General features: G+C 45.5%; 2 protein-coding genes across 2 annotated transcripts in view; one reads left to right on the top strand and one right to left on the bottom strand.

Annotated features, from left to right (window-relative positions):
* Nucleotides 1-12,040, top strand: part of LOC135398612 (leukocyte elastase inhibitor-like) — a 208,054-nt gene that overhangs the window by 16,313 nt on the left and 179,701 nt on the right. The window lies entirely within an intron of this gene.
* The window catches only part of LOC135378150 (A disintegrin and metalloproteinase with thrombospondin motifs 15-like), a 56,843-nt gene that overhangs the window by 10,627 nt on the left and 34,176 nt on the right, over nt 1-12,040 (bottom strand). Inside the window, exons 12-14 of the mRNA XM_064611060.1 lie at nt 11,146-11,289; nt 4,749-4,878; nt 2,465-2,578 (exon numbers count right to left, since the gene is read on the bottom strand). Of these exons, the coding sequence (XP_064467130.1) occupies nt 2,465-2,578; nt 4,749-4,878; nt 11,146-11,289 (388 nt within the window). The remainder of the gene's footprint in view (nt 1-2,464; nt 2,579-4,748; nt 4,879-11,145; nt 11,290-12,040) is intronic.

Genomic DNA, 12,040 nt, shown 5'->3' on the forward strand with positions numbered 1-12,040 from the left:
GGACCATCACATGACTTGTCTGCAGGTTTTTCCTGTGCATTGGTCAGAGAAATTTGTGATGGTGTTGACTTCCTCTGCAAAGTTGATTCACTTACAATTACAGCTCAATATTTAGGAATAGTTTTCATAACTTTCAATAATTTTCATAGTGGATATCTACATATATTTTGACGCATTACCATCCTCCACTGCCCCTTGATATTACACTAGGTTGTCATCAACTTCAGTGTGCAAGTCTTTTGGTGACTCCTCGGAGAACTCTGCGTGCGAAGAACGGGGGATAGGAGCCTTCCTCAGCCTCGTAGGTGTCCGGTATGCAAAACTGCTTGGGACTGCCGTCCACTTCAACTTCTTTCGAATCTCCTTGTCCTCGAAGTCGTCGCGTGTGAAGTGGTCCTGATAGTGGCGTTTTGTTAGCGCCGCAGGAAAAGGAACGCAATTGCAAGATCCATCCACTACTTTGATACGCCCGGCTGTTCTTCGCATAGTTGAACTGTTATTCAATACTGTGTACAAAGGTTCTGCAATGAAAAATAAACACGCCACGAAATTTACCTCGCTCAAGCGTGTGTTATTCGCGTGTGTTAGGCGCGAAGTTCTTCCGGCAGGTTCTGTGCCGATCTACGCGTCTCGTCACTTTTGCCCGTCGGAATGCAGAAAAATGCTTTGCCTGACTCTGTCCCGTTGCAGCACAACATCCAGACATGGTTGTTCGTAGTTCCTTAGCTCTCTGAGATCCATTTCACGTACAAAAAACCAAGAGCGGCGCACGAACGTACGCGCACATGCGTCCCAGCTATTGTGTTCCCCGTAGACCCGGCGAGAGGTTGGAAGCAAAGAGGAGGAAAACGCACCACGTGACGCGCCTCGGCGAATGAGCAAGGCGGCGGCACGGGGAAAGCGAATGCGATACTCTTCCCCCGGGTACAGTGACTCTACCGCCGCCACCAGAGGAACGGAAGGCGACGGTAGCACAGCAACTTGGTTCGGTAACGCGCTTTTACGGGCGCTGGAGATATTAGACAAGTGTGTCGCAAGCAGTATGTGATTGCATCCGATCTCCGCCCTCCCTTTTTTCTCCTTAACTTAAAAACCGGAGACTAGGGGACAAAAAACGACAAACACAGACAAGGTCTCAAGACCTTTTGAGACCCTGTCTGTGTTTGTCGTTTTTTGTCCCCTAGTCTCGGGTTTTTAAGTTATGGATCTATACCACCAGCTCGCCTTCTACCTCTCTATCCTCTCTTTTTTCTCCTGTTTTCTCATGCTGTTTCTATGCGCAGTGGGAGCGTCTTCGGACCGAGACGATAGTCCCGGCGCCGCGGAATCCGCGGACCGGCAATCCAGAAGATGTGGGTTCGAGTCCTACAGCTGGCTAACCTTTTCAGTGACTTCCATCTTTCATCCGAAAGCTTGCTTGCAGAGATGGCAAGTTTTCTGGTGTCAAATTTTTGTGGAAAGATCCTGTATTTGTGACTGAAATGGGGTGTTGTGGCAATGGGGTTTCTAATTAGCGCAAAAAATGTTACCTTCCCTTGTAACTTTTTGAGTTCAATTAAGCTAATTAGACAAATTAATGAGGTACACTGATGGAAACCATCTGTTTGGGCGGCAAAAACCTTCACAGGTATGACGCAGAAGGTTTCTAATTATTGTCTCAAGTACATTTTTAAAAATAATTAGGGGTCACTCTTAAGTGAAACACCCTGTGCAAAGGATCCTTTGGCTTTCCACGGCTGTGGTGGAAATAAATTGGTGTCTATTGGTCCTCCGTGTACTTCAGTAAAAAAGCACTTGAGCGAATATAATGTTGACGTTCTGTTGTACATGTACTGCAAATTCAAAATACGGGGAATCGTAGCCGGTACATGATGGTACATCGCTAGGTAACTATGTACACATGTACGAAAAAGAAGCCGAGGCTCTTTTGCTGCACGAAGTTTACAACTCAAACGTCGCCCTACCTGCACTGGACAGCTGTGTCGGTCTTATTGGGCTATCAGCAACAGCAGTACGCATATAGGTGACGTTTGCGTGGCTGGTACCAGAAGGTCATGTAGAACGTAATTTCCTCCTGTCAGGGTGAGAGACTCACCAGTGCCGTACGGCGACGTTTGAGTTATGACCTTATACATATTGCATAAAGCCTGAGTCTGGTCACAAACAGAAGGACACAAGCACAAGACTCAGTGAGGCTTGTGTTGGTGTTGTACCTCTGTTTGGGCCCAGACTGAGGCTTTTGCAGTATAGGGCTTGTCCGTCAGCTGGCCTGCATCTACACCATACTGTCAAACTAATTCATATATGTCATTGACATTATTTGTACATAGCTGCTGGTGTGCATGCAGATGTCAGATGTTTTCTCGACAATGTTCTTTTTCTTTAGAATTCCGTAGTCATGTTATACGAGTACATTGATTCCGAAGTGTTCCGTTTGGAAAGAACGAAAGAGCTGAAAGGGTACCTTATTCTTGCCGCAGATAGTGCCGTTTGGAGTTATTTCCTGGACGCACTTGGGCCCTTTGTGGTTTTTGTCCTCGCAGCACATTAAGATGCAATGAGAATCGGCGTCGATCTCCTGAAAGACAGTATGTAACATACATCAGCAGCGTACAGTCAGAAAGGAGCGATTAATGTAATTAATGTGATGACAATCCGTTAGCATTAGACGTTCGTCTTACTTCTAATTGCTTCTCATACAGAATGCATACCTAGACCGCTTCACACCACATCATATACAGACACGACACATTGACATACGTCACACGACATGATATCCAAGCTCAGCCGCTCGCGAAACTCTCGGAGAACGCAGCAGACACATCTAAAGAGGTCCAGATACGAGGCGCAACTGACGACAGCTCGCTCCAGCTGCCGTCGCTCGGCGCTTCCATGTGCCGGACTGTACACGGACACCTCGGTCACCCTGCTATGACGCCTACAGGGGTGACACAAACCCGCCATTGTTGTAACTATACTGAAGCGGGTGCTTTTCGCATAAACGCAATCTTGTCGTGCTCGCACGTCATAGGCAACGTCATTTTGAGGTCATGTGACTTTGTTTAGATGTCGTTTTAGTACTTGCCGACATATTCCCCTTTGCATAATGTCAAGAGATGAACGTAATTTGTCAGCGTAAACTATACGGTGCTTTTTTCCGCGACATGGTATCCCATTACTCCTTTGTTTAAGTACATCACATCGGCCCAGTTTGTCTTAACGCGGGACCGTAGTCTCATCTTTGGAAGTGGTCAACAGTACGAGCCCTCATGTACAAGACTGTGCGCTTTATTGCGAGATTATCAGATCAAAATAATTACTGGGATCGAAAAACGTCCGAAACGGTCCACAGAAAGAGCAAACGCGTTGCTTACAAATGGTTTGGCCGCCGATCACGGGTGCGGTCATCTATAAGGTCACGTGTGCGTTGACGTTTGCAGTGACGTGTGACCATGACCTCTCCAGAATGCATTGCATTCTCCCAGCACGCTTTCGTCTATGGAGCAATATATTGGAAGGCGCCCCTGTGACGACGCCGGCTTTTCTTCAACCTGGGGTGTCTAATGCTAACGCATTAAAATAGCCATGCTCGCGCATTTGTCCCGAATCGTCACCGCATCTACGTGGTCGTGTGAGACATGTGTTTAACCTTGGGTGTGTCTCAAAAGAAGGATCTTTGCCATGAAAACACATGACGATTTGTCCCTTCGTGCCTGTCGACTTGACAGCATTGGTACAGCGGTGTTTCGCGGGGCAGAATCCCTTCCCAAGCTGTCTTCCCAACCGGTTTGGTAGCCGAGATATGGTTTGTACACCTGTAAAACATTCGAATTCAAACACCGAAAAAGTTTCCCCTTCTTTGTGCAGGTACGGAGTCTTGAGTTTTTTTAGTTTGATTATAGAAAGGTACGGAGTCTGATCTACAGGGTGTTACCCTATAAAAGTCTATACCCGTGCCGTCATGCCGTACTCGCCAATTACTGAATGCAGGTGGCACATTGTGCGATCTTCATATAAAGCTCATAAGGACTTTTAATCTTGGTAAATTTCGAAGTGATTGAGCGCCGCAGCACGGAGTTATAACTCAAAACGTGCAATTCCCGTAGTCAAGACAATCAAGATGGCGGCGTTGAGAAGAGCACTTGACATGCTGCTCCCCAGACGACGACGTGTCGCATATCCTGCCAGCCGGATGGAACTGTAGTTTTCATTTCGCTTTCGTGTAACTATCGTATTTTACTCAGAAGCAAGCAACGTAAGGAACGAAAAATGCCGACGTACTCAGCAGACGACACCCAAAAGGGATGTCGTCTGCTTACTGAGAGGCGCCATCTTTGCTGATTTGACTACGGGAACCTCACGTTTTGCGCTATAACTTTGCGTTACGGTGCTCAATCACTTCGATATTTACCATGATGGAATGTCCTTATGAGTTTTACACGTAGGCAACACGTTGTCCCACCTGCATTGAGTATAATTGTTCTTGTTCATTATGGGTTTATAGAGATGTTAGCCTAGCTAGGGCTGGCTTGCTACTCTACTGCTACTCTCTGCTACTGCTACTCTAATTGGCGAGCACGGCATGCCGGTGCGGGTAGACTTTTATAGGGTAACACCCTGTATATCTGTAGGTATGCTTTATTGAGAAAACTTCATGGAGTGTGGCATCAGTAACGCATTGTAATTATAATGCGTCCATTTGGACTCATCCTCCCTCTTCTTCCCTATGATGCATGTTACGCACTTACCAGATGAGCACGCCGTTTCTTGCGACAGTATGTATCGAGGAATCTCTGTTGTCCAGGGCTTTCTTTTCCTTTGTTGATTACTTTGCTGTAGTCGAAGTTGGTCTTCCAACATTTCGGGCCAAGTTGTTTGCTGCGTTCAAAAGTGTATGTGTTCTCGTAAGTCGAATCTCGTCTTATTCACAAATTCAACAGACGCTGTTGGAAATGTCAGCTGCCTCTAGGTGGAGTGTTGTTGTTGTTTGAGCCACGTTGGAACGGGCAGTTACTCTTATTTGAGAGCAGCATGCCCCTAATATAAGCCACACCCATGTAGCACGATTAACAGCTTCTCAAAACCACTTCATTCCCTGGGGCAGCGACTAATGTCCAGTTTCTCAAAGCTTTTGAGGGCCTTTGATGAGAGTTGTGTAAGAACCAAACATATACGTGCTGTCAAGCAATCAAATCCCGTAGGCTACATACTTATTTCCACTCCATAACTGATATTGATTTGCCTTACAAACTTGAACGCAATTATTGTGCACGCATCCACAGCCACGATTTACGTGCCCTCACTCGCTACGGCTTTCGGCACGGGTCTTCTATCCTGCCTGATAGGGGTCTCAATGACATATCCACATACCCTTCAGGAGAACACATCGCCTCATGCATGGCCCCAAACCCGAGACGCTGCACTTTTCCAAGAGGGACGGCAATATTCCGAGTTTCTCAAATGCGAAGTTATATGTATACAGTGCTGGACACAAGTTTGCGGGACACGCTCCGACGCATTCCTTCCACAAAGTGACACGCTTGCAGCGAATGGTACCGTACGAACCTACAAGCAGGTGACTGGGTTACCTAGGCCACGGTGACCTAGGCACATGTCTGAGTTCGTACGGTCCCATTCGCTGCTAGCGTGTCACTCTGAGGAAGCAATGTGTGTGCGAGCCCTTGCACCACCACCACCATCGAATGTGTGTGTGAACGTCACGTAAACTTTTATCCAGCACGAAGGGCATTGCCGAGACAAAAAAGAATATTTCGCTCGACATCCGTGTCATATAAAGAGAAGTACCTTCGAAGTAACTAAAAAAATCAAAAGTAATTGAAAAACGTATCAAAGTTAGATTATATACTGACATTTGAAAGTATTTGCAAGATACCAAGTTACCTGCAAAAAAAATTTTAGATACGAAGCACCTTAAATATTCTACTCCAGTTACTGCATTCTTAATAGGGTTCCATCTAAAGTGCTTATAAACATGCTGTGCCGCATGGACCCTCTCCAGCACTGGCTATATGCCATGCCTCATATAACGTCACAACGCATTTCCAACGGTCACCACGAAACAAAAGACAAAGAAGACACGCATTGAGCCGTGGTTAGTTACACGGCACCGCGACTTTTCTTCTTTGTTTTTTTTTTTTTTTTCGTCGCCGCGACAAATAGCAGATGGCATACCAACAAGAAATCGTGCCGTGTAGAATCGCGGGATGCCGAGGTGTGCCTCTTACGCGCACGCGCTTTTTGCAACACGCTGGACGGTTCCTTTTGTTTTCTTTGTGGTGTTTTCTTTGGTGATGCACCTCGTGCCCGCCGAAAACGCAAGACCGAAAGAGTTGAAGTTCAGACGCGCGTTTCACCGCGATTTCATCCCTGTTGGATTTGGATGACAAGTGGAGGTGAGTTTCATGGTATCTTGGGCACCTTGCAATATCTTGATACTACAATACGTGTGTTCTCGTGTGCAATCGTAGTTACGCGATGCCGCTTCGTCCCCGTTTGGCGAACGTTGACCTAGCCGCCGGAGGGACGCGAGGATCATGTCAACACGTTGACTGCAGCTGTGCAAGATTCGTTACGAGGGAAGATGCGTTAGGATATGCGGAATGCCCTGCTGTGTGGTGCCTTATCCTGCCGTCATCCCCCCAGCAGATCACGGACTGTTGAGTAAGTAAATTGTGGTAGCTTCGTTAGGCATAACTTGCACACTTTCACGTCAACGTGCGATGTAATGACTCTACGGTATCCTGCCTCACATCGCTTTGGTGTTTTTGGCGTGTGTGTAGTGGAAATGAATGTCTGTCATGCCCCCGTGGTTACGACAAGCGTGGTTGGTGAGTAGTTTCAAACGCCAACACGGTCGTCAGTGTGACTAGTTTATAAGCACTTTTAGTGCACTAGAAAGCCGTCTATGATAGCTGCTACGAAAGCAATCTCACGATGTCTTCTCTATATGCCCAGATTATGCTGGTGATCTTTCTACGAACAATGCGCAACAGTTCTCAAGAAGCACCGGTGAGCCATGCTAACCAGATTAGAGAGGTGTATATCTAAATGTGCAGAGGGTTTCTACTGCACGGAGCAAAGTACATGAACCTTTACTTTCACTTTTGCAACATTTTTTGTATTGTTGACTTCTGATATTTTTCTTGTTAGTCTTATTCACTGTATTAAGAGATAATAGATGTATGCAGTTCTTATGGATGTGGGGTATGTTATTGGATATAGAAATAACCTTATCTGACGACAGGGGACATTGCACTTTCAGGATGTTGCAACACAACTGCTACGGAAGGCCCTGGACAATAAGGTCGGTGTCTGTTCTATTGCTTACGGGTATCTGTACGCGTATAAGTGTAACGTATGCAAGTACATGATTTGCTAACTTACATTACGGGGCTTTTACAGCATAGTCGCCAGCATGCTCCTTAAGAATTAGCAATAGAAATATAAATCAGAGGGTACATGGGCTTGAAGCACTTGGCATCTCGCTGGCAAGTTCAGGGCGTCTGGTTTGCTATGATGTGCAGCAATCATTTGAATACTTTAAATCATGGTCTTTTCATGTCATGCCTATTTTTAGTACAGATCTTCATGCGCTTGTAGGAGCGTGCTTGTCCACTTCTTTGCATTATTAGTGCACTAATTATCTGTTGTCGACTTTGTACACTTGCAGTATAGAGGCAGGTTTTTATGTGCACTTGTCCCTTTTGTATCAGGGCTGCCATTGTAGGTCGGCTAATGCCTGCACGTTCTAAGTTTCGATTATAAAGTAATTTTGTGTTTTTCCTTCCCTGCACAGATTGACGACACCGTTGTCCGAGGTCCGATGATTGTTTTCGGCGCAAAGAAACTTATCAGTTGTGAAGGAACACCGAAGCAGTACATCAACTTGAAAGAGACCACAATTCTAGAATGAGCGCTTCTATTTTGTTTGTGCATCTATTATATGTGGAACATAACGTACCCATCAACGTTTCCCTAACTTCTGGGACTTCTCCAGATCAAGGTTTCGAAGACAATGTTTTTACTATGAGCCGGATTAAGCCAAGTCTCGGAGAACTGCTAAAAAGTTCCTTAGCTATGTTTGTTTCTTTAAAAGAACTTTGAAGTGACATGTTGTTTCATTGTATATTGCAAAAAGCGAATAGAATATATCATTTGTGGTAAACCACGTGTTGCTCTTTTGTGCAGTCCACGATACATTTGTGACAGCTCAAGTTACCGTCAGGGCTAAGTAACTATTGCCTAGTTATCTATTCCTGTGTTTAATTTCAGTAGGACCACAACAGCAGCCGGCAGTTCGCTGTGCGCGGAGAATTGCGGCACTTATGTGCCGTATATTTCCGGTTCAGCTAGTGCCGTTTATACCGGTGCCGTATGCACTGCGTGACGTCATGATGGGTATAACGTGCCTTGTAGACCATACGGCACATTTTTGCAATTTTTTGCCGTATATATCGGTCACGTTAAGTGGAACTCGATTTAGAGTGTATGCAAGTCTGGCCACGAGGCAACGCTTTGCTGCGGCCAAGTGTATCGTGGCCATACTGAGCCTGAAGTCTTCTGTGAATTTCAGATGACTTTACGCCTTCATTCACGAGAAACTTCACGACAATTCGCTGTTCGATGTGCGCGCTCACCTCGTTGTCGGCCACCTTGTCTAGCACGTGTCTTCTGTTTTGCACAAACTTTGGACCACTACGTGGTGAACGCGGAGGCCTGTCACGTGTGAAAATGATGAAAAAGAAGTAGCGGGAGCCATTTGTACACTCAGGAGACAGAAAGTCCCGGTTTGACTTGAACGCCCCTCGTAGAACTTCTGGTAGCAATGTTGCCAGAGGCATTGCCGATTGCTCACCTTACGATGTCACGCTTTTCAGAATGAGAAATTTTATTTGACGAAGCTTCCGCTTTACATGGGCGGTAGGGAACCAATAGTTTGGGAAAATACAGTGTCAGACACGTGGGTTGCAATGAGATAAATTCGGTTGCGCTGCATTGTGCAACAAGCAACAGCTGATCTTGGGCAAGAAAGAAACCTGCAGCGCATCTTTTATACCCCTAGACACCTCTCCTCTCCATCAGAAAGCTCGCAAGCGAATGGGTGATGCTGACGTCATTCCGTAACGCGGAGAGTTCGTCGCACGTACAGTGCCGCGCCGCGTCTGTAATGACCCGTTTCCACATGCGGTGACACGTGCGGAGACTCAGAGCCGTATATTAAAAAGGAATCTGGCCATTCAGGTATAGGCTATACCTGAAGCTCCACCCACTTTTTCAGTTTTCTGGTCTGTTACGCCTTGAAATATAGGGCACTAGCAATCAACCTAGCCTCACTATTTGTTATCCTATTCAATATGAGCAGCGCTATATTTTGGGTGGCAAGCGGACTGGATCGAATGGATAGGGTTGATACCTCTCGCACAGCGTTGCCACACCCGTCTGAGGAAAAGTATGCAGATCACCTATTGAAAAGTATGGAGTTTTCCGTACAAATCTGTCATGACAGTAACACATATAATTTGCTTAATTAACATCGTTTTCAGGCCAGGATTTTGTGTGTTTCATCATCTGACATTTTCTATTTCGCTTTTTGCATCGAAACAACGGAAATATGTGATGACAAAAGCTATTCAGCAGCTTCGCCGATTGGCTTAGCCCTCCCGGGTTCGAATCGTGGCGCCGGCTGTGCTGTCTGGGAAGAACCGAGCAACAAGCCGGCAGGCAAACCGTTCAGAAATAGCACACCACCACCACCACCTGTTCGTTGGTGCCGAAGAGCCGGTGACTGCGCGAGATCTATTTGCTTCCAGTGGAGGCAGTAAGAATAAGAAAAAAATCAAGTGTCATCATCAGACAAATCACTACATAAGCTATCTATACTTGACGATTAGAGTCTACATCGTGTGATTAAGTATGAACAGTTTCTGTGCCACGAGTGATACAAAATATCGAAGGTTATACTGACAGTAATTTTTTAACACGCACACCATGAAGCAAACATGAAATTAAAAATTCGTCGTTTTTTTTTTTTCACCCGAGAGTTACGCATCGTGAATCGAGTCTGTCACAACTTTTTTAACGATTGTCAAAAAAATTGACAACGTAGCGTAAACGCAAACTAGCTGTGCATGGAGAGCGGCGGATCCAGACCCTCGGTTTGAGGAGGGGAGAGAGAGAGAAATCCAATGTATAAACGGGCGTTTTTGGGGGGCGGACGCCCCTCACTCCCCCTGGATCCGCCACTGTGCATGAAGTCAATGATGAAACAAGCATGAGCATGAGCGATACAAAATACACGAACATACATAACGATCGTTATTTGTTCCTGCATGTTCCCATGCTCAGACCTGTTTCATCATGGAGTCAAATAATCTGTAGATTTCCATAAAAATATGTAGATGTGGCAACACTGCTCTCGCGATCGATCGGCAAAACTGCCGCTGTTGTACCGCTGCCGGCAGAACCACATGCTGATATACATCCTGTCGTCGGTGCGATTTTTTAACTAATCTACATGAATAGTTGGAATAAAAAAGGCAAGAATGTTTATGTCCATAAGATCCAATAATTAAATTCAAAATTGTACAGCGCAGTGCCGTTTTTGTTATGATTTCGATGTGACCGCGGTGTTCACTAGGCCTAACACCTACGACAAAACTTATCATTTTCGGTTAGATATAGACGACCCGCGCCCCTACGTCATTGGTTACGTAACGCCGCCGCGCAAAGCATGCTGGTGGACACTTGTTGTGCAGAAAAATTGCGCTGACTCGAGCATGTCACACTGCTGATTCAATCCAACGTGCGTAGCGTTTCATTGGTCCATCCTTTTGCTCTTCATTCGTTTCTAGATTGAACCCACACAGACACAGTGCACTGCCCTGTACAAAATCGACCTGCGGAATTCGCCATAAGACTTCCTGCGCGCTAATCAGCTTCGCGCCATATTCTTGATTAAAAACCTATATACACCGGTCGTGCACAACAAAGTCTTTTTGTCTACAGGTTTTGAACCGCTACAACGTCTACAAGGTCTTGCACTGCTCCTCAGATTTTTACGAGGCACAATTTCTCAGGTGGCCTTTTGCTTAAAATAGACTTGGGTCAACTGATTGTGACACGTACCTCAGTAATTTCCTAATATGGACTTGACTACATTCAGAGAATTCCACTCTTATTGGTCCTTCACCGTTGTGGCCACTCATAGTGTAGCCCGTAACTCCTCTGCATATGGGAAGTTTGCCAGCGGCATCTTCTGGAGCACCGAGCCTGCGCATGATTATAGAAATGCATTATTCGAATAAGAGGATCACAGTGCAAAGAGAATAGCGAATATCCCAAGAGAATAGAAGAGAGTCCACCCAAGAGACTAGTTCAAGCGATAAAGGGCAGGTTCTTTTATGTCAAACAGTAATTATAACTGCTATAACTATATTATATTTATACAGGGTGTCCACGCTAACTGTGAACATATTTTTTAAAAATATGTATAACACTTTTTTCCAAGATGAAATCATTGCAATATAGCATATGCTGAAGGGCACTTCCTAGCAGGGCATTAGCAAAGTCTAAAGGCAATGTCTTAATTAACTTTCATTAATTAAGTTTTAATTATAAAAGCTACAAAGTTGTCCCAATGAGAATATCTGTTCCTTTCGGTCACCTGATACCGTAGCCGTTTTCAGAACAAAAATCCGTTCGATAGATCGCCTGCAAAAAATTCGTGAAGGAACGCCATTTTTTTCTTTATTTTGTTCATTGCGCTTCTTAGAAGACGCGTCTTTCTTTCACCCCCAATGTGAGAGGGAGAAAGAGCACACTATCGCCTCTCGCGTCCTGGAAAAAGATTAAAAGGAAACTGAAAATGCAACCCAAGATAAGGCCAGTTCCGATAGAGTCACCCGATGCATTTGTTTTTGTTTTGTTTCCGCAAGTTAAATCTCATCTTCGACGCATGAGGCGGCACTGTGCTCCTTCCCACTCTTCCGTTTGGGATGAAGGAAATACGCGTCTCCGAAGA

This window comes from Ornithodoros turicata, chromosome 1 (genome assembly GCF_037126465.1).
Source record: "Ornithodoros turicata isolate Travis chromosome 1, ASM3712646v1, whole genome shotgun sequence".
NCBI classification, from domain to species: Eukaryota; Metazoa; Arthropoda; class Arachnida; order Ixodida; family Argasidae; genus Ornithodoros; species Ornithodoros turicata.